Below are 23,008 nucleotides of genomic sequence, written 5' to 3' on the forward strand. Positions count from 1 at the left end.
GCTTCAAGTTGTGTTACTTTAGTCTAAGCATGGCTTTATAGTGTTCAAGCAACGGGCAACAACTGTAATCTTTAACAGGGCTGTCAAAACTGCAAACAAAACAACTGCTGTACTGCCCTCCGCTATCTTGGTTTAATTGGTCACATGACTGCATCATATGACTGAAATGTGTCATCGTTTTCGAAAAGTCTCCGGGTTCGCTGTCCACACTGCGAAAACGGCGTTTTCAAATGTTTCTGCTTTCAGGAGCGTTTTCACCACGCTGCGTTTTCCTTGACCCAAAATGCCGTCTCAGTGTGGGCGGGAGGACGTAGCCTCAGTAAAGGTGGGTGGCAGCAGGCCGTAAATCAGCTGTTGGTGCGTGGAGATGGAGCGGGTTCAGCCAGAGTGTTTCTGACCTTCAGCTCCTTTCAGAACTCAAAGGTTTTCAGCGTCTTCGGTCTGACGACTCTCAGTGAAACTCAGCGTCCACATGATCAGCTCTCTGGGACTTCCTTATCTGACTGGTGGAGCATCGAGAATGCAGCTCTGCTCTTTTCTGGGTGACCTTTGACCTTTAGCAGTTGATGTCTTGCTTTCATGTTGTTCAGCAGGTGGTTTGTTTACCCAGAGGGTGGAACAGATTGAGTCATCTCGTGTTTGAAGCTGTTTCCTCCTCATAGGCTGTCCTGAAGCCAGGTGTGTCCCAGGTGAGGTGGCCGGCTGAGCGCGCTGCTGTGTTTGCACTAAATGAGCTGCAGCCGGATGTTTTTCTGTGACACTGCACCATTAGGACTTTACCGGCTCCTGTGGTCATCAGTCAGCCAGCTTCCTGTCAGTCGCAGAAATAAAAGCTCTGCATCATAAAGTCATCCTCTCCTGATTGGCTGCTTTTACTCTGTGTGTGTGCATATGTGTGTGTGTGTAGTGTGTCTGCTTACAGCTGCTGCTGGACTGCAACACTCTGAGTTGCATGTTTCCTGCAGTTTGAGACAGCTGCAGGCTGCTTCCTGCAGGCAGCAAATGCCCATTTGCAGCTGCCTGTGGACCTGCAGTGTTACAGCGCTCCCAGGACAAACGGGGAGTCCAAGCAGAGGCTCCAGCTGTTCGAGTCCCGGAGAATGTTTAACGTTGCTGGTTTGGACGTTTGAGCTGTGTTTTTGGAGTGTTTGCTGAATCCTTTTAGAAGATTTGGCCGTTGGATTTATTGAAGCTTTAGAAAAACTCCAAGACTTATTTATGAAGTGTGATAAGAGTCCAGGGACTTCAGGGAAATGTCCATTAGAAGATTCCAGGAAACTTGAGGAAGTTTGATGAATTCCAGGTGATTCCAGGACTCAGAAAGAAAATTAGGTGGTCGTCAAAGTTGATCTATGGAGTCATAAAATGTTTCATGACGTCGGTGAACAGTGATCTGGCTCAGCAGCGTTGACTCCTGATCACACTGCCCTTCACAGGGGGCGGGGCTACTGAATCAGAGGGGGTGGGGCTACAGCCTGTGCAGTCTAAACACAAACGGAGTCTAGAAGACTTTCTGAGTTGTTCCTGGTGAGGTTTGATGCAGGACACACTTTGGTGATACTGAAACAACCACAGATGCATTATGGGTAAGTCCAGACATGCTGCATTAAACTTTGATGCTGGATAGAGATGTTGTCATTGTTTCCCTGCGTGCAGCTGCAGGTTCAGAGCATACGGAGCGTGTCGCAGTAAAGCAGGAGAGCAGATTTTTTCAGGTTAACGTGACGCTGCAGTCGATAAACACTGCAGGGCTGCAGGGCTGCCCCAGTCACCGGTGGTGATGACTAAATGTGCAGGTTACTCCCGTGGAGTAATCCTCCTGTGGAGTATTCCTGCTCCACCTGTGCCGTGCTGTGCCAGTGCCAGTGCCAGGTTGTAACTGTGAGTCTATGCATCAGTAATAATGAGTCAGTGTTTAACATCGAAGCCCAGCACACTGACCAGTCGGTCTGCAAGCATTAATGATGAGTAAAGTTTAGTTAATGATAACGAGAATGCCTGCTGAGCAGTGGAGCCTCACCGGAGTCGTACCCGGCGGCTTTAATGGAAGCGACCTGAAGTGAAATGTAACACTTTCTTTGTTTCCCTGTGGCCACACTCGCCTCCTCAGTGTGACAGGAAGCTGTCTGCTCCCTGCTCAGAGGAGGAAATCTTGGCAAAGGTGAATCACCTCCAACATCTTCAGGATGATGATGAGTTTTATCAGAACTCGGTGTATCTGTGGTGTTGTGGAGATGTGAAACGTCTTCATCACCACGAGGACTCGACTCCCTGAAGACTGAAAACATCCAGATCTTCTTCCTCAATCAGACGTGAGGCTTAGTGAAAGTCTGCAGGAAATGACTGCAAGTCACTGTGTGTGTGTTTGTTTATAAACCCTGGGGGGAGCTCTTCCTGTACAGCAACAGATGATTGCCGTAAATGAGGCCGACGCTCCAGCAGGTTCCTGCTTGTTTAGCGGGGACCTCGTCCTCGCTGGGTCGCCGTGCTCTGAGCGTCTCTGTAAGGACTCGCTCTGCAGCCCTGCTAACGCTCACTCTTTGCTAATGCTCGCTCTTTGGACCCGTGGTCTTCTCTGTGCTCCTCTGTCTTGCAGAGTTGTGGGAACCCGGGACAGTGGCGCAGCTGCCCCTCTGTTAGTCTTCCTTGGTCTCTTGTGGTCTGGGGGCCTCTGGATGTCTGGAGTTTTGATCTCCTCCACACCTGCTTCACGCCCTGGAGGACGGGGCTGTGGCCCCCCCACACCCTCTAGCAGATCATTACATGAAGGAACCTTTTAAAAAACAAAAAACAAGCGCGTCCATGCTCACAGGTGTACACACGGGTGATCACACCCACAAACTACACCCTTTTTGGCTCCTACCTCAAAGCACACTGTGTTCTGTTGATCTTATGTGCTGCACAATAATGTTTAACATTTAGTATTTACTGTCATATTCCCATATATCATTGTGATGTTGTTTATTCTATTACTCATGTTCTCTTCTGCTTGTTTTCTTTTTTCTTTCTCAGCAGGTGATCCAGGTGATTGATATATGCATTTTTTTTTCTCTGCCCGTTCTGTTGGTTTTTGTCTTTTGCCCTTCTCCCCCGTCCCTCTTCTCAGCTGTTTCTCTTCCCCTCTTTCTTTCTCCCCTTCTTTCCCCCAGTCAAGTCTGTCCCGTATTCAGCAAGTGAAAATAAAATAAACAATAAAAGGTGAATCAAATGGACCATTACGGCAAGGCTGGGATGGTCAGTTTGGTAAAGTAAATCCGTTGGGCATCTTTCTTTGCCTTTAGACAACAATTCTGATGCAAAAGGAGCCAAACGGGACAGGCCAAAAAAAAAAAAAAAAAAAAAAAAAAGAGGTGTGGGAACCCCGTAAACTTTATTAAAAACAGATTTTCGGCTTTCTGCAATGATTCTTTTCACTCTGAGGAGAAAGTTAGGCGGATGAAGCTGGATCTCCATCAGGATGATAACATCACCGCCATGCTGCCGTGTGTGGGTGATGGTTGGGGGTGGGCTTTAAATGGGCTCATAGTTGTCTGTGTTCTGTAGTTTTATGACTTGAGGCTCTGAGGCGTGCAGCACAGAGCGCTCTGTCGTCCAGATGAAGAAGGAAGGACACGGCCGGTCGTCGGGTTATGTCACATGCAGGAGGTCTAAACACTGTGACGAATCCACGCTGTGAACATGTCACAGCTTCGACTCAGAGTGTGTTGTTTTGTGTCTGACGGTGTGGTTGAAGAAATCCTCTCTCTCTCTGTAGGACCAAAGCTTGCCCGACCCTCTGTCGCCCATCTACGCCAACGTCCCATCTCTGAAGAAATTGGCTCCGCCTCAGGGCCCTTCTGGCTCCTCCCTCTCCTCTCCACCTCCCACAGACCACTCCCTCTCAACATCAGACCACAGCCCATCATCTTCTACCTCCTTGGGCATGACCAGCCCCAACTGCCCAGTCAGCGCACAGGACCGATTGCAGGTAAGGCGACCTTTGACCTTTCCAGGTGTGTTTTGAGTTCATCTTTGTGTTCGGGTCACTTAAACACCAAACGGAGATGAAGCAGCAGCGCCAAAAGACTCTGCATGAAAGGAATGTGAATGTAGACGAGAGCTAAACTATCAGGACAGATGAAAGAAGCTGACGTGCAGCTGAGGAAAAGAAGTGCAAGAACAGAGATGATGAGTGCGGTTCACATGGTGAACCCATACGCTTACAGGTTCAAATCGGTATTTAGAAAAATGCAGGAATTCCTTCTAAAAGGAGTAAAATGGGTTTAAAATATTGAAAAGAGTGTTTGCATGATATATGGTTCATTTTCACAGGTTTCCTGTTTTATTGTGAAGAGCTTTGTAAGAGGAAGTGAATGTGGTTGTGATCGGTAGCGTGCTCTGACAGAAGTTTGTGCCAGTGTTCATGGATGGACTATCTGCTCCACGGTCTACGTGCACATTTCTGTGACATTTCTGCCCCACATCCACGAGCAGCTGCTCACTTCTGTTTCAGACGCCTCGCTCTGCACACGCGACTGTTTCTGTACAGACAACATGCCTCAGCTGTATCATGAGCCTGGCATCACAAAATAATGTTTACCTTCTGTGCAGTTTCCAACATCTTGTGATAAAAGTGAAAGTTCTCCGAGCTTTTCAGGAGCCGGACAAACAACACAAACTGAACGCTACACTTAAAGTCTTACTGAACACGAGGACACATCTGCAGTAGGCGTTTGGACTTGTGGATAAAAAAGTTATTTCAATCCAGGCACAGACTGAGAGTTGCCCATCCTCAGCCTTACTCTCTCCTTCCAACACTTTGCTCGTGTCATGCATGAGACGTCCTTTCAGGTGACGCTGATAGTCCAGCAGCTGCAGGACGCCACGTCCATAAGCGACACTGCAGGTGTGGTAGAGAAGGCGGGGGCGCAGGACGGGCAGCTGAGGCTGCAGGAACAACATCTGGTTCTTTTCTTAACAGTGCATCAGGATTACAAAAAGAAAAGAAAGTAATTGCATTTACTGAGTTAAAGCTGCCATCGGGCAGCAGCCCTGGAGTTACTAAAACACTGGATTCAAAGCAGTGTGACAGCACAGGAAGTGACTGAAATCTAAATGAACTCGAAGGTAAACGACAGGTCAGACACCACGGCGGCATTAAAAGAGCAGCACTGGATAACACATAAAAGCTCAGCTAAGCTAGCATTAAACACACTAAGGAAGAGCAGAAATCTAAGATTTCAGAATCGGACGAAATCAGAAAAATCCATTTTGAGCGAGACGTAGATGATGTGTACGCTCGTTTCCTAAAACGATGATTGCTGGGAGTGACGTGACAGGAGACGACGGTCCAGACAGAAGAAGGGCTGAAGGCTGATGATGCACAGCTGAGGTAGTGCGCTTCATCATGCTGTAGCGACAGATTACACACCAATGTAAGTGGTCAACAAAGTTTAGTGATGGCAGCGTTACAAACAAAGCGTATCTGGAGAACATTTGTACGAATGGCTCGTTGGATTTCTCTGCCATCGTCACTCTGACCTTCCATTGTGTTCCACTCCAAACTCACCGCTGTGTGCAGCTCAGAGGTACTTAAAGTTTTATCAGCTGTAATATGAGCATGTGGCGTCTGTTCCACAGGGATCCGGTGACCAGTTACTGGACACCAGTTTGTCTTACTGGTTGAGCAGGCGTCCATGAGCCCTGTGCCCCTTTCTCTCATGTCTGTAGCCAACTATCACTGTAGCCTGATGAGATTGTTTCAGGTGTCACATATGAGTCTAAGAGGTTTTATATATTTTATGTCGTCAGTATTTTTCTGTGAATTAGTGCAGCGGTCCCGACCCCCGGGCCACGGCCCGCTACCGGACCATGAGAGCGTAGACTCGGGTGTGAAATTTATGGTTTTCAGTGTGTGAATGTATGAATGTGTGTGTGGATGTGTGTGTGAATGTATGAATGTGTGTGTGAATGTATGAATGTGTGTGTGGATGTGTGTGTGAATGTATGAATGTGTGTGTGAATGTATGAATGTGTGTGTGGATGTGTGTGTGAATGTGTGGATGACTGGATGTGTAAAGCGCTTTGGGGTCCTTAGGGACTAGTAAAGCGCTATACAAAAACAGGCCATTTACCATATTTTATCGTTAACTCGGTTTGCCTGGGTCTTCCCAGAAAAAAAATATTTACACGTTACCATAGTGACCAGAGCATTAAGGGGCAGAGAGGATGTTACTCTGTTGTTGGTGCATTTCAGGAGGACGCTGCTAATAAAGTTACACAATCACACAGTGAATTCACGTTTATTATTATATTTACAAAATACCAGTTTTTGTCTTGGTCGTATCCTTTTATTTTGTTGTATTTATCCGCAACACCTTAAAGGCCGGTCCATGAAAATATTGTCTGACATTAAACTGTCCGTGGGGCAAAACACGGTTGGGGACCGCTGGATTAGTGAATTTGGTCCACAGCCACAGACAAGTTTTAACTTCTAGTGTGCAAACAGCAGAAGACAGGCCTGATCATCATTGTACAGAGCACGAACTACTTAAAGTTTGTATAAGTAATATTAAACAGTGGAATAAATAAACCAAAGGGTAGGAATTACACCCAAAGAACTGTATATAAAATTAAATCTATAAACAAATGGACTGATAAACACACACACACAAACATTATCACTCAGCTTAACTCAACTACCTCAAAACATTGAGACTGGACTGACTAATCAACACAAGCGCAAACACACTGACCTACACCACCAAACCATCGTACACACCAACCTGTAAATGCTCTTTTGCACAATATTATTACTGGACTTTCTGCACTAACTTCTTTACTTCCTAATTTTTGCTGCTACACTAAGGAATGTTTACCGTTCCTCCACTACCTCAACTCATCATCACAAAACCTTTTTATTATGTTACGTTGTGTTTTTTTGTCACACTGTCACTTTGCTGCTCATGTTTGCACATTTGCACGTGCACTTTGTTGTCTGCTGTCTGTTAACAAAAAAAAAAAAAGGCTTCCTTAGATAGTTAGTTTTTGTTAATTTATGTTGTAATTTATGTTAGGTCAGTCTGTCTTGTCTCTGCTAGCAGCTAACTAGGCCTCTTAGTTAGCTAGTTTAGTGTTTTCTGTTAATTTATGTTGTAAATGTATGTTGCATGTAGCACCTTGGTCCTGGAGGAATGTTGTTTCGCCTCACTGTGTACTGACTGTATATGGTTGAAGTGACTATAAAGCCAACTTGACTTGACTTGAAATGAAGGATTTGTAAGTTTAGCAGAGGAATAAAGTAAAGCAGGAAAAATGTACAATTTCATTAAAAATACAAAAATGTGATTACAATGAAGATCAGAGTACAACACAGAACATGTAAGAGTGTGAAGGAGGAAAGCAGGAAGTATAAATGCAGTGACAACAACAAATCTGATGACAGAACCAAAGCAGACAGTCCTGCTGTGCTGACCTCTGTGCAGGGCCACACTGAGCAGGACAGCGGGAGGCAGCCTGGAACCAACCACATGAACAACTCTCGCAATCCTCCACCCGTGCCGGTTAGAGACCCGGACCGGTCCAAGGGAAAAGAAGGGGGTCAGCTGACCTCCATCTCCCCCGCCTCCTCTCAGGTTTGAATCACTGCCTTCATAACCCCCCAGTCCATTATCAGGTCCTCAAAGTGATGTCGTCGTGCTTCCCGTCAGGGCTCTGGTGGCTGGGAGAAGGTGTTTGATGAAGTCTCAGGGAGACCTTACTACTTCAACCGCAGCACACGAACCACATCCTGGAATTTACCTGAGCCATCCTCCCCGTCACCCCCACCTGGATCTGCAACCCACAGGAAGCACGAGGGCGGCCCGGTACGACCCAGTTTAAAACGATGACCAGGTTCAAAGTCAGAACAGAAACTAGAACAACAAACTTAGTCATTTTTTAAATTGTGAAATATGTCAAAATGTCACTTCAACAGCTGAAAAACTGAAATCCATCTGATATTTTATCAGCTGTATCAGGTGATGCTTAGTGAACAGGTGGTCTTTGTGTTAATGAGGATTCAGGGTTGTTTGATTAAAATGGTGAACTTCCTCCAATGACTCCTCTTACTCTGATTACTGAAAGCCTCCCCTGCCAGAGGAAGACTATCCTGTAGGCGACCATAAAGACAACAACGCCAACTTTAGAACGGTACCACACACACAGACTGAGCACACGGTTCATTGCCACCCATCAATGACAGTCCTTGGATTGTTCCGAATATTCTCCCACATTTGTGCCTTTTTCTCTCCACAGCATCCTCAGCAGAGCTTGGGCCTGATACCCAGAGCTCACCTGGACCTGAAGGATCCTCAGGTAATCAGTTGGTCAGCGCCATCTGTGTGTCTGCTTTTTATTTGCATTAATCCATTGGTTTGCTGACTGTTACAGATTCCCTCAGTGCCCCAAAGTCTGATGGGAAATGGAGTTTGTGAGGACGGAGCATCGCTGCAGGCCAGGAAGCTGAGAGTCAGCATGGGAGAAGACGTGAGTGAAAACTTTACGGTACAGCAACAACCTTTTTAGGCCTGCGTCACACAGACTTTAACTGGTTTCTGGGTTTCAGACGTGTTCCCATGGCCACCGGAGGAACTTCTCCGATCACACTGACATGATAAGCAGACACGCCTCCCCCGACAGTCCACAGGTAGACACTTACCTGTGTCACTATCACGGCTCCATTCATTCGCATTGACTCGCTCGTTCCCGCTCATCCATTCGTTCATTTGTCGATCTGATGTCATCCTGTTCTCCCCCATCAAGCTCTCTAATAGGTGCAGACTGAAGAGGAATCTGTCCAATCAGAGCACAGGGTCCAGCTCACAGCATGTAGGTCTTGGCACCTGATTGGCTGTTGGGAAGATTAGTGAAGGTTTCCAGTAGATGTGGTTCCACTAACTCATCACATTAACATCTTACTAACCACTGCCTGACGGGAACTTTTTGGGCAGTTCAGACTGACAGCGCCACCTGCTGTGCTTCCTCAGTATTACGTGTTAAACATTTAGAAAGATTTTTCCTGACACCATGAAGTTCAAGTGTGTTTATCGGTGTTTAGATTTTTACTGTAAGGCTGAATTTGCCCAGAAAGTTGCTCAGTGTTTCTCCACTAACCCTTAAATCGCTCAATAACACCGATCCATCACACATTAACGGGTCTGAGGGTCTGATTGGTCTCTTTCTATGGCCCTGCTATTAGTTCTGGTAACTCCAGCATCTCTGACTGTGTCCACACTGGAGGCTGGTGTGCACACGGAATCAGACTTTGTCCACAGGTTCACACCACACTTTGGTGGTCCTCCTACTTCTCCTGTAGCCTCAGCAGACATTCCTGGCCTGATTCTATACACGAACGTAGCTGGTCTTTGACCTGCTGCTTCACTCACTCTGTGCAATGTTCAAAGGAGCACCAACAAATAACACAGGAAACCACCTGCAAAGGAAACATGTGCACATTGTCCAGAGTTCATGAGGAAAATGGTTTAAGACATAAAAACTGAGAGCAGATGAAAAGAAGATGCTGCTGTGTGCATCCCAGTGTCCGTGAACACCCCATGTGCAGATGTGCAGATCGTCTCTGATGACGAGCCAAGGACCAAAACCAAACACTCCCAGAAATCTTGGACCCAATGCTAAAATCAACAAACGCTAAGTTTAATAGTTGCAGACTTCAAAGCAAGCTGGCCATTAACTATGACTCAAGCGGTAAGCTTACCAAAGGAGTTTACCCTCCCAGACACCACTCCATGTGTTACTGCCTCAAGCTAAACAACAAGAAGTGTGTGCATGACAACATTACATGAAGTAGAATTTATTAAAAACAAACTCACAGTAAGTTCTGCTGAATGAATAAAAGTCACCACACCTGGGCCAGCTTTTATCAAGTTGAAGGTACAGGTGTGCTGCATCAGCTGACCGCCTCGCAGAGAGGAGAGCATCAGCAGCACGAGGGCAGTGGGACTTTCAAGGCTCAACCTTGATTAATGCATGAGTAACACAGTGGATTGTGAAAATGGCTGCTGTGGAGAAGCTTTGGTTCACGTGGTAGTAAAGTCCCTCCTGTGTTTCCTGAAAGCAAACTCCTCCTTTGTCAGATGAAAAGTTCAGTCATGTTTTAATTAGGGATGCAAAGAGGTCTCTCGAGGCCTTGTTTGTGTCCGTGAGGAGGTCCTCTGTCCGCCGAGAATGTTTTAGGTGTCCTTGAATAATCACATAAATCCTTGAGTTTGGTTCCTGGAAAGATTTTCAGGTATTTAAAAATGTTTCCAGCACTGATCAGACTGATGGATGAAATGACACAGGCTGATAAAAGGCCTTTCATTAGACCCTCACCACTCCCGTGTTTGCAGAGGAGTCACATTTCAAAGCAGGTAACCTGAGGACTCAGCTGTGTGTCTGCATTCCTACAGGGACACCTGCTGGAGAAAGCAGGGATTCTCAACAAGACTAAAGTGGCTGAAAATGGAAAAAAGATCAGGTGAGAGCACAACAATTGTAAAGGTAAGGTGTGTGCTCGTATCTGTTCTGTGGGTTTTGTCGGAGGTAACTGTGTCTGCTGATTTTTGGACAGGAAGAACTGGAGCCAGTCGTGGACTGTCCTGCATGGAGGGATCCTCACATTCCATAAAGACCCCCGACCAGCCGGGAATGCAGTAAGAATCAGTTTACAGAGTCCAACAGGAGCTCAATCAGAATCAGAATCAGAATACTTTATTGATCCCTGGGGGAAATTATTTTTTGTTACAGTGCTCCATTTTAAACCAACATTAAGACAAGACAGACAATACGCTAACTAAGAATAGTACAATATATACATATATATACATACATACATACATAAGTCACTCATAAATAAATATTTGGAAAAGAAACATGTGTAGTTGTAGCAGCAAACAGTGTGTTAAGTGGATGCGTTGTACAGGGAGATGGCCACAGGCAGGAATGATTTCCTGTGTCGTTCAGTGGTGCTTCATGGGTAATCTCAGTCTCTCACTGAACGAGCTCCTGTGACTGACCAACATGTCATGGAGTGGGTGGGAGGTGTTATCCAACATTGTCTTTATCTTGGACAGCATCCGCCTCTCCGACACCACCTTGAGGGAGTCCAGCTCCATCCCCACAACATTGCTGGCCTTACGGATCAGTTTATTAAGTCTGTTGGCATCTGCGACCCTCAGCCTGCTCCCCCAGCATGCAACAGCATAGAGGATCGCACTGGCCACCACAGACTCATAGAAAATCCTCAGCATTTTCTGGCAGATGTTGAAGGACCTCAGTCGCCTCAAAAAATAGAGACGACTCTGGCCCTTCCTGTAAAGTGCTGTGGTGTTTTTAGCCCAGTCCAGTTTATTGTCAATGTGTACTCCAAGGTATTTATAGTCCTCCACAATGTCAACACTGACCCCCTGGATTGAAACAGGGGTCAAGTGTTTCCTGGTCTTCCTGAAGTCCACGATCAGTTCCTTGGTCTTTGCCACGTTGAGCTGCAGATGATTCTGCTCACACCACGTGACAAAGGACAAACACCCTAATGCACCTTCTGCCTCGAACCATTACTTGTGTTTTCTACTCTCTGTAGTAATAACATTTCTCAGGACTAAATACCTGAGAAATGTTTGGATTTCATATGTGGAAGACTTAGATTGATCTAATAAATGAACAAGGCAAACAGAGAAAAACTAACTTGTGAGAAGGAATTCAATGAGTTATTAAACACAAACAATACCGCCAGCATTAATAAATGGCTACGATATAGAAACTTTAGATTTCCATCCATGAATCATTGATCCTATTGTGCTATTAAACTATGGTGATGATGAGGAGGAGGAGGAAGGTAATAAAAAATAAAAAATAAACTTTATTTCTATTGCAAATAAAAATACAACAAAGTTGACCAAAGTGCTTCAGAGTCGGTCAGAGCAAAAGCACAAGACAGAATGAAAAGAAAGAGTTAAAAGGAAACAATATGACAACTGTTTGAAACAAAAACTAGCCACGAAGTAACAAAGTAGTTTGAATCAAAAGCCAGACTAAAGTTTTAAGACGCAATTTAAAAGACTGGGTGGACTCGGAGGAACGAACATTAGGAGGGAGGTTATGATGAAGATGATGATTATGACGGCAATGAGGAGGAGGAGAATGAGGATGATGATGATGAGAAGGATGAGGATGATGATTACTTTTATTATTAGTCCTTATCCAGGTGAAAAAAATCTCATTGAGATTAAAAATCTCATTTCCAAGAGAGACCTGGCATCATGGCAACAAAAGTCAAAATACACGAACCACATGACTATATAACTTATTATAACTTATAATTATGACGGCCATGAGGAGGATGATGATGATGACTTGTTTTCCCTCAGAGCAAAGCGTCACAGATTGTTCCAGAATACACCGTTGAACTCAGAGGAGCTTCGGTGAGCTGGGCCTGCAAAGACAAGTCATCCAAGAAGAACGTTCTGGAGGTACTTTTTACCCCAGTTACATCAGCTTCCCTTCTTACCTGCTTGATGAAGACCACTGTGGTGTTTGTGTGCAGCTGAAGACACGTCAGGGCTGCGAGTATCTGATGCAGTACGACAAGGAGAGCATCATCAGCGACTGGCTCAAAGTGATCCAGGACACCATCGGACAGCTGGTGCCAGACGGAGCACACAGACCGGTAATCCTTCGAAGCCTCGTGCCTCGTTCAGGCTCTTTGTTTCAGAGCGAACTGGCTTACAGTGAAGTCTGCTTTCAGGACCAGGAGCACCTATCAGACAGTGAAGACGATGGTTCTTCAGACAAAGAGGACAAAGACAGGAGATCGATATGTGAGTCTTTGAACTTTAACCATCTCCAACATCTGTGCAGACTCGGCCTGATGAAGGTCTGAAGCATTAAAAGCTCAGGAAAGGAGCACAGGATGGCCCTGAGCGGAAACATGTTACCAGCTGGTGTTTCTGATGTCTTTTCAAAATGACCCACAGAGTGATGGAATAAGTTTATTAATAAGAACGTTTTATTGGCAGGTATTGCACAGTGGTTGTCATAGTAACACTGAACACTTTCTTCTTCTGCTGCATCTTCAGCGAGCAGGATCCCATCAGGAGCTGACACGGAGCAGACGCGAGTTCGGTCCAAACTGCGACGCTTCCTGCAGCGAAGGCCGACTCTGCAGAGCGTCAAAGAGCGAGGATACATCAGAGGTAAAAAGGCCTCCCGATCACATGCACCGACCTTTAAATGCTACAAACTGTGAATATCATTGACTTTTCTATCAGATGCAGATGTTTACCTGCATGAACCCGCTCAGTGATCCAAAGCTAACTCGCTACAACAACAGACTCACCTGTATATTCATTTGGTGTTAGTTTAATGAGTGAAATTAGCAGCTGAGTTAACCCATTTACATCAACATGTGCACAGCGCACGGGTAAATACAAGATCCAGAGATGAACAGAAAAACATAGTAAAACAGTAATGCATCCGAATATGAGTTTATCAAGAGTGAATCACGATGTAGACGATATGAAAACTGTAAAATGATGCTAAGCCTGATGACACAGAAACATGCAGCTCGTTGATCAGACTGGAAATGTCTTCCAGACAACGTCTTTGGCTGCCACCTGGACACTCTGTGCCACCGAGAACACAGCACCATCCCCAAGTTTGTGGAGAAGTGCATCAGGACAGTGGAGCGCAGAGGTGACGGAGGCACACATGTTACCCACGCGCTACAGGAAACGCACAACAAAACATCCCAAAAGGTTAACTGTTCATCTGGACGTAACGTTTTCAGTGTGAGAAACATTCAGATGAACAATCAACCTTTTGGGATTAGGTGCCATCATGGCACCGGATACCGGTACCCATCCCTATTTGGGATTGACTTACCTGGATGATTGACCATGCATCAAGGCACATCAAAACGTGTGTTTACAGTGGGGCAAAAAAGTATTTAGTCAGCCACCGATTGTGCAAGTTCCCCCACCTAAAATGATGACAGAGGTCAGTAATTTGCACCAGAGGTACACTTCAACTGTGAGAGACAGAATGTGAAAAAAAAATCCATGAATCCACATGGTAGGATTTGTAAAGAATTTATTTGTAAATTAGGGTGGAAAATAAGTATTTGGTCACCTCAAACAAGGAAAATCTCTGGCTCTCACAGACCTGTAACGTCTTCTGTAAGAAGCTTTTCTGTCCCCCACTCGTTACCTGTATGAATGGCACCTGTTTGAACTCATCATCTGTATAAAAGACACCTGTCCACAGCCTCAAACAGTCAGACTCCAAACTCCGCCATGGCCAAGACCAAAGAGCTTTCGAAGGACACCAGGAAAAGTATTGTAGACCTGGGGCCCGTTCTTCGTACCTCGCTAAGTAAGTTAGCTGGATTAGATTGTTGACGTTTTCGCCTGATCTTGGATCGTTCGGTTCCCCGAAGCTCATCCGGGACTTGCTGTCATAGCAACAGAGCCGTAAGCGTAAACCTGCTCGGGAGCAGGTTTACTTTATGTAACCAGGATTAGATCGCGGCCACGCAGGTATGTCCGCTTCATTCATACGAAAGCAACAACAATATTCCACCACTGTTTCACCATAAATAAATAACATCAATAAAGATAATGCAGCACCTGATTCTTTTATTGATTTCACACAGATACATACAGGTCATTTCCCTAAAAAAGGGAAATGTACTATTAATCATTCTATTCCATGTATTTGATTATTTCAGATGTAATTCATATTTCAGAGTAGTAATAGTAAATTACTTTGTGTAATCAAGATGAGAGACCACGGCTATAAAAGCGAAGGTGGATTTGGGAAGTCTGTCGCAGCCATGTCCTGTCCGTTTACGCGAGCCACCCATTGTGGAAGGTGCAAGATTGATAAGGAGAGTCCTCAGAATCCAGCGTATATTGCGGGATAGACAGGATCCTTTAGCTCAGCGCGACAGTGTGCTCATAGAGAGATATCGATATTCCCGTGAGGGTATTATTCACTTAACCAACTTGTTGACGAGGGGGTGCAGGACCACCACCTGTCTTTGTTTGCTCTGCCCTTTTCTTGGTTGCTGTTATAAACAAACAGATTATTTCAGGGTCTCTTTCCAAGAGACTAAAAGCAATATAAGTGATAAATATTACCATTCTGTAGAATATTCTTATATTTCACTTTTACTTGTTCCCATGTTCTAGTGGGTCCTGTTGTGGCTCCAATGTGAAAGAGGATATAATGTAATATAATATTGGATAATATAATGTAATATAATATAATAGATTTACCCTACCGCCTACTGGTGTTGGTCAGAGGGGCCGATGGCGCGATATGGCAGCCTCGCTTCTGTCAGTCTGCCCCAGGGCAGCTGTGGCTACAACCGTAGCTGCCTCCACCAGTGTGTGAATGCGAGAGTGACTGAATAATAATAATAATAATGGAGTGGATTTATATAGCGCTTTTCAAGGCACCCAAAGCGCTTTACAATGCCACTATTCATTCACTCTCACATTCACACACTGGTGGAGGCATTGTGGCATTGTAAAGCGCTATATAAATCCACTCCATTATTATTGTTATTATTAAATCACTTACGAGTTTAATTTGTCAGCAACTTCCTGCCAGCCCTCTCTCCTTGCTTTTGCAGCCTTTGCAGTGTTCCCTTGCGTTCTGATGAAACTCCTGAAATCCCTCACTCAAGGGTTCTTCCTCTGCTGCCGAAAAATACCGAGCGCGCTCCTTCGACATTTTCGCCGACCAATCAGAGGGTTGCCGATCAATGTTTCTACTCTCGATGCGTAGCCCCTGTTAAGCCACCCAGTGATCTCACATTACTTCATCCAGCTGTACTAATCGTCAACAGCTGGTGTGTTCGGAGAACCGGATTAGCGAGCTCACGGTTAGCACGATGATTTGATCTTGGATGTAGTGAGCGACGTACGAAGAACGGGCCCCTGCACCAGACTGGGAAGAGTGAATCTACAATAGGCAAGCAGCTTGGTGTGAAAAAATCAACTGTGGGAGCAATCATCAGAAAATGGAAGACATACAAGACCACTGATAATCTCCCTCGATCTGGGGCTCCACGCAAGATCTCATCCCGTGGGGTCAAAATGATCATGAGAACGGTGAGCAAAGATCCCAGAACCACACGGGGGGACCTGGTGAATGACCTGCAGAGAGCTGGGACCAAAGTAACAAAGGTCACCATCAGTAACACACTACAACGGCAGGGAATCAAATCCCGCAGTGCCAGACGTGTTCCGCTGCTGAAGCCAGTGCATGTCCAGGCCCGTCTGAAGTTTGCCAGAGAGCACATGGATGATACAGCAGAGGATTGGGAGAATGTCATGTGGTCAGATGAAACCAAAGTAGAACTTTTTGGTATAAACTCAACTCGTCGTGTTTGGAGGAAGAAGAATACTGAGTTGCATCCCAAGAACACCATACCTACTGTGAAGCATGGGGGTGGAAACATCATGCTATGGGGCTGTTTTTCTGCCAAGGGGACAGGACGACTGATCCGTGTTAAGGACAGAATGAATGGGGCCATGTATCGTGAGATTTTGAGCCAAAACCTCCTTCCATCAGTGAGAACTTTGAAGATGAAACGAGGCTGGGTCTTCCAACATGACAATGATCCAAAACACACCGCCCGGGCAACAAAGGAGTGGCTCCGTAAGAAGCATTTGAAAGTCCTGGAGTGGCCTAGCCAGTCTCCAGACCTCAACCCCATAGAAAATCTGTGGCGGGAGTTGAAAGTCCGTGTTGCTTGGCGACAGCCCCAAAACATCACTGCTCTCGAGAAGATCTGCATGGAGGAATGGGCCAAAATACCAGCTACTGTGTGTGCAAACCTGGTAAAGACCTATAGTAAACGTTTGACCTCTGTTATTGCCAACAAAGGTTATGTTACAAAGTATTGAGTTGTATTTTTGTTATTGACCAAATACTTATTTTCCACCCTGATTTACCAATAAATTCTTTACAAATCCTACCATGTGGATTCATGGATTTTTTTTTTCACATTCTGTCTCTCACAGTTGAAGTGTACCTCTGGTGCAAATTACTGACCTCTGTCATCATTTTAGGTGGGGGAACTTGCACAATCGGTGGCTGACTAAATACTTTTTTGCCCCACTGTGTGTGTGTGTGTGTGTGTGTGTGTGTGTGTGTGTGTGTGTGTGTGTGTGTGTGTGTGTGTTAAGGCTCACATCGTGTTGTGATTTAATGGTTGAAGGTGGGTCAATTTCGCTCATTAGCTTGGATTTGTAGTCGTACTGAATCTAACATGATGTTGCAGCCATACAGCACTGAAACAGGGATTTATGGTGAAGTGTTGTGCAACAGAATTCAGATGTTGTTTTTGTCTAAGGTGGAAATGAAACAATTCTTAAAGGTGTAACCCAGCGACTGATGAACTGGACAGAGGTGTTTGTCTACTAACTGGCTTCACTCGCTGTGTTCAGGTCTGGACGTGGACGGGATCTACAGAGTGAGCGGAAACCTAGCCGTGATCCAGAAACTACGACACAAAGCCGACCACGGTAATGCGTCGCTGACTCAGTTCATGTTCGGTAACGGTCACGTGATTTCTCCCTGGATTCAAACGGTCTGATGGATCGTTCAGACCTGCGGCGGCAACACGAAGCTGTTCGCGTCTAACAGATGGATCTGAACCCAATGTCTGTTTGATCTAAAGTTTGGTTTCAGAAGACTGAAGCTGTCCTCTGTTTCTGCAGAGGAGCACTTGGACCTGGAGGACGGACAGTGGGAGGAGATTCACGTGATCACCGGCGCTCTCAAGCTTTTCCTGCGGGAGCTTCCAGAGCCGCTGTTTCCCTTCAGCGTCTTCGAAAAGTTCATCGCCGCCATCCGTCAGTACACACGCTGTTTGACACATACATGTTAATACACAGCAAAGGAAATGTCACACACTGTACCAGACCTGCAGTAGCCCTGGTCTACTCGTGTTTTTATCTTATGTCTTTAACCCAGCTCTTACCTGAAGGAGGGTAAAGCTGGGCATACACTTTTTTTTTCAGTCGCGTTATTCAGCTCCTGCTCAAACTGCACGATTGACTCGCAGGGGTGAGAAGTTGGTAGGTCACGATGCAGGTCTCACACTATACGGCCCGATGCTCTGATGCGACCTGAGTGCTCACACTGTGCGTCCATAACATGAAGCTTATAACACAAAATCTGTCGCTCGCTCTGTCTTTCACTCACACAGACTCACATCGATCATCGAACATCAAACATCAGGCAGCTGTGATTGAGCAACAATGTAAATCCAACTGTTTTCACTCTTTCTAGACTCATTGGAACGGCGCATACATTTGCACACACACAGTTCCTCAGTGAAGCAGGAAAACCTGGGACATTACTTGCAGATCTCCATCTCTACATGCATCCTGACAATCCTGCAGTTTTTACATTATGATTTTACTCTAACGACACCACAAGCGTAGCCGGACGTACAGCAGGCTGGAAAAAGGGCCACTTTAACATCATCTGAACACAAGTCAAAGTTAAGAACCGACACAACTTACAGCACTGCGCATCACATCATCATCATCATCATCATCGCCAAGATCACTTTTCTAGATATGACCCAAGGATCTCACCACTCCAGGTCTGCTAAATAAAAAGATCCTCTGTAGTTAAAGCAATCGCAATAACTCTTTTTAGGGTTAAACAAAATATCACACTGGGCTCCATAACAGCACAAACTCTAAGTAATGATTAAGAACATCACCCACACAGTCATTTAACATGACATCAGGACACAAACTGAAGAGAACTGGAGACAATGTTCTGACTCCAGTTAGTAAACTTTTCTTACTCTTACAGCTCGTTGTGCTGAAGCTCATATTCCTTTGAATGAAGCAGACAGCATTCTTAGATTATCATTAACAATTTTCTCATGTTCACTTACGTTTTTGTGCAAACTCTTGGCTTTCCAGCACTAATAACATTAGCCTGCATTAAATATTTGCAAACTCGAACAGCTGAACACATCTGGAGATTTAATACATCACTGCTTAAAGATGAAGACTTTATTAAATATTTTTAAAAAGAGTGTACTCTATATTTAGACTATAATGACACTCCCGGAACATCAGCTCGTGTGGGACTAATAAAGGTTATCTTATCTTATCTTATGATGTGTTACTTTTTCTCCAAAACTCACAATCCAATCTCTCTGGGGTCATTGCATTGATAAACTCTTTTGCAAGAATATCAGATTACTCAATTTACTGGTCAAAATCTACAGTCCTTCCGATGAATTGCTCCTTCCATAATTCTTCTGCACGACTACATCTGATAAGTTGTAAATGTGCAGAGGTTGACCGAGCAGTCGACTCTTCCAGTCAGGTCTCCTGGTGTCACGGTGACCACAGAGAAACACAAAGTAAGGAGATCGCAATAATCCCAGCACACGTTTGTGATGAGCGATACACCGAAAAGTGCCGTCATGCCTCTAAACTGTTGTAGTACAGAACCTTAGCTGTGTGTGTGTTTGCAGAAGTCCCAGACTACAGCCTGAGGGTGTCCTACATGAAGGATCTGGTGCAGACTCTTCCTCTACCGAACCACAACACCATGGAGCTGCTGTTCAGACACCTGCGAAAGTGAGTTTGCTCCGAGGCTTTATGAACCAGTGCAGACAGACAGCGGAGTGAGCAGTGCCCAAAACACTGCTAACTCGGCCAGCCTGCTCTCTGCCAGATAACCCCTAACAGTCCCAGTTACACACTGGGTAAGGGTGTAGAATGCACTGGATCATGGCAATGGTGAAATAGATCTGTAACTCCCAAATAATCAGTCAGCTAAAATAAAATTAGTCTGCAAGTAAAAACGAAGCGGCAGAGCATGAAGGTGATTAGGTCTGCTTTGGAAACAACGTGTATCTGTCTGTGCCTCTCCAGGGTGATCGAACACAAGGACTCTAACAGGATGTCGGTTCAGAGTATCGCCATCGTGTTCGGACCCACACTGCTTCGCCCCGAGACTGAGTCGGCAAATATGACGATTCATATGGTGTTCCAGAGCCAGATTGTGGAGCTCTTGCTCAACGAGTTCCCGACTGTTTTCTCAGAGAGCTAAAAGGAAACTCCTGGAATTTACTCTGCGTCCTGCGAGAACCCTCAGAGGACGCGAGTCTTCCAACACCCTCGAGGACATTGGACCTACACACCCCCTCCTCTCTGACCCAGGAGCCAAATGTGGGAATCTGAGAGGACCACCTGATACCGAGGGTTGGCTCTGAAACCTCTTCACTCCTCTTTAAAAGGAGCAGACCCAACCTGACGTTTTATTGGCACCTTAAAACCATCAAACATGTGACAACGACATCTTTTGCCAGACTTGTAGCTCTCTGGACCGAAACACAGGAACTGATCCTGGGTAAACCTCCAGGACAGGTTTGAAACCAGCATGTTTGTTTCTCCTTCAAGACAAAATACCAAAGTGGTGAATGTCCTGTTAAACCTCTGAATGCCTCACAGTAAACCAGACTGGTTCAGGACCCTTTGAGAAACTCGTGGAACTCTGAACTCATCTTCTGTTGCCTTTTTGTTTTGTTTTTTCACTCTGTGGATGTTAAACTTTGACCCGGGACCTGCTGGCTGTGTTGCCTAGACCCAAAAACCCTTTTTATAAATTTCATATATATAAAATGTAAATGTTGAGTATATCATGTCGGCATCTCAGCATCACGCCTTAAATGAGCTAAAACACAGCAGAACAAACAGTATCCTGATTGAATGGCACCGTCTCAGGATCCTGTGCTTCTTCACTGTACAGACACGATCCTTCGAAGTATTTTTAAATTTTCAGACCCTCCTCTGCAGATGACTGGAAATTTACCTTCAAGGTATGACTTGGTGTGACTTTCTGTGAACCAGAAAGTCACACCAACCCAAAGAGGGTGTACAGAGTCTCCCTGGCAGACTGTGGAGAGCAGCTGCACATGTGATCCTGAGAATCTCCATCCACCTGTTCAGGTATATCTACCAGAGCAGCCACCACTGCGCTGCATTCACTGATGCTGGGAAACAGATTCACGGCAAAATAATTTTCTACATCAGTGTTGATACCATGAGTATGTTTAAGTTAAATAAAACATGCAACGTATTAAACACTGGATCAAACTCTAGACTTTATGATGTGATGATCATAAATATGGAGCTTCATCAGCAGATGGAACATTATAGAAAACGCATGTGAAACGCTCGACTCCGAACGAGAGGCAGAAGCTTTATCGACTGTTAAACTGTAGATCTGAGTGAAGGGAGGCTCCACTGAACACAGAACAAAGGATTTAAAACTACATGACGGCCAGGGGTGGATTTTACAGGACAGTTCTTACTGTTGTAAATAGTTATGTATGTTTTTATAGCAGTGAGTTTCTATGCACTACAGATGCAGAACTAAGTTACTTTGTTAGGGAAGATATTCCTTTCATATTCCTTTCTGTACAAGAGGGCATTTTCCTGACTTTAGTTTGAAATAAACTGTCGTGTATGACGGTGTCCTGCTGGGTCTGCTTCTCTTCAACACACCCAGAAATCAAACACATCAAACTCTTTATTTAACACAAATTCACCAAAGGACTAAAACCACAACCCCAGACAGAAATATAACCTGCAAAGATGGCTGCTAAAGCCTCGACAAGCCAAAGTGTGAATCATCAAAGGTCAACAAAGAGCTGAAGCTTTGGTGGGAGGACTCACAGATGTGCTGCTCCACGCTTGGTTACTGGCGTTCCTGGCATCATAACAAAAATGACCAATCACAGTGCAAGCTAGCAAAGCTTCCATCAGCAAGTTTCATTAGCCCAGCTAGCTGCCTGTTAGTAACTTTGTTCGCATTGTGTTGTCCGTAGTCAGTAGCCGCTGTCCCAGTTTATTTGCATAATGTGATTTCATTGGCTAACAGCCGCTGAATAAACACGAATAAAAGACAAGAGCAGTTAGAAATCTCAGGTTTTCAGATCCTTTGTTGTGAAACTGTGTGTCATACATGATGTATCGCCTCTTTGTGTTATTTGGGAGATGTGATCATGGTAAACTGTTACCATGGTACCAGCTGCTCGTCGGACGATGCTCATCTTCTGCGGTTTCAGCTGAGACGGTGATGTGGATTGTCGAGCTGCATTGGACCTGAGGGTGTAAAATAAGACTCGTCAGAAGCTTTCACATCATGATCAGCAGCTGCTTCATTCTTGTGCTTCAGAAATATGTGAACAGGTTCTTCTTCTTCTCTGAGCGCTTACAAAAACGACACAAAACACCTGAGCTGTGAGTCCTGATCAGTCTGCAGCAGATTTTACTTTTCAGGAAAATATTCACTAAAAAACTCTTGAGTACAAATGTTTGTTCATGTTAGTGCATCAACAACAAAGGTGGATATCAAATCTTTGACCTGTTTTACTTCATAGGAACAATTTAAGGAAGGAGTCATCTCATTCAGATCTCAGTCTTCGTTAAGAAGGCATCAGCTTAAAGTGCTGACCCGATAACATCCCACCCAGGATATAAAAGACTTCCTGCTTCCTGCAGTGGAAAACTCTCTGAAAACAAAGAAACTTTCAGATTTAAATTATCAGATTAAATCAGGCCAGGAAGAGCTGAGCTGCTCCTGTGCTGTGGGTTCACCTGTGTTGTTGCTCATGCATTCCAGACTCTCAACTAGGTCGTGCCTCCCCACCTTCTCCAGCACAGACTTGTCCACCTGCAGAGCATCAGAGCTGTTACTGTCCACCTCTGCTCAGGACAGCGTTAGGACGACTCTAGTTAGTAAAAAGGTTCTTTGTGCCAACATCAGTCAGTGTGCTGAATAACGAGATGCTGGGATGTGTATTGTTGCGCTGAAGTTTTGTATATGTACATATGTACATACATGTGTAAATATGGGTTGATATGAAGTGACTCGATTGATCCGTTGATGAACTGGAAACAAATTTCCATCGATATGGAAAATAAAGTTATTCTATGCTATC

The 23,008-nt window shown here is 45.0% G+C and overlaps 1 protein-coding gene across 4 annotated transcripts in view; it reads left to right on the forward strand.

Annotated features, from left to right (window-relative positions):
- The window catches only part of LOC146712120 (rho GTPase-activating protein 27-like), a 43,081-nt gene extending 21,542 nt beyond the window's left edge, over positions 1-21,539 (forward strand). Inside the window, exons 4-22 of one of the 4 annotated variants that reach the window (XM_085455269.1) lie at positions 3,755-3,967; positions 7,464-7,613; positions 7,689-7,844; positions 8,104-8,169; positions 8,275-8,334; positions 8,410-8,505; positions 8,585-8,665; positions 8,782-8,847; positions 10,428-10,495; positions 10,589-10,670; positions 12,384-12,485; positions 12,560-12,682; positions 12,761-12,833; positions 13,092-13,208; positions 13,609-13,707; positions 17,472-17,549; positions 17,745-17,879; positions 19,532-19,637; positions 19,935-21,539. In XM_085455269.1, the coding sequence (XP_085311395.1) occupies positions 3,755-3,967; positions 7,464-7,613; positions 7,689-7,844; positions 8,104-8,169; positions 8,275-8,334; positions 8,410-8,505; positions 8,585-8,665; positions 8,782-8,847; positions 10,428-10,495; positions 10,589-10,670; positions 12,384-12,485; positions 12,560-12,682; positions 12,761-12,833; positions 13,092-13,208; positions 13,609-13,707; positions 17,472-17,549; positions 17,745-17,879; positions 19,532-19,637; positions 19,935-20,112 (2,049 nt within the window). In that variant the 3' untranslated portion in view covers positions 20,113-21,539. The other 3 variants (XM_085455270.1, XM_085455272.1, XM_085455271.1) reach the window with 3 other exon arrangements.
- Positions 21,540-23,008: the final 1,469 nt, after the last annotated feature.

This window comes from Copadichromis virginalis, linkage group LG4, assembly GCF_057382275.1.
Source record: "Copadichromis virginalis isolate Kocher_CV1m ecotype Utaka linkage group LG4, C_Virginalis_male_GT1.1, whole genome shotgun sequence".
NCBI classification, from domain to species: Eukaryota; Metazoa; Chordata; class Actinopteri; order Cichliformes; family Cichlidae; genus Copadichromis; species Copadichromis virginalis.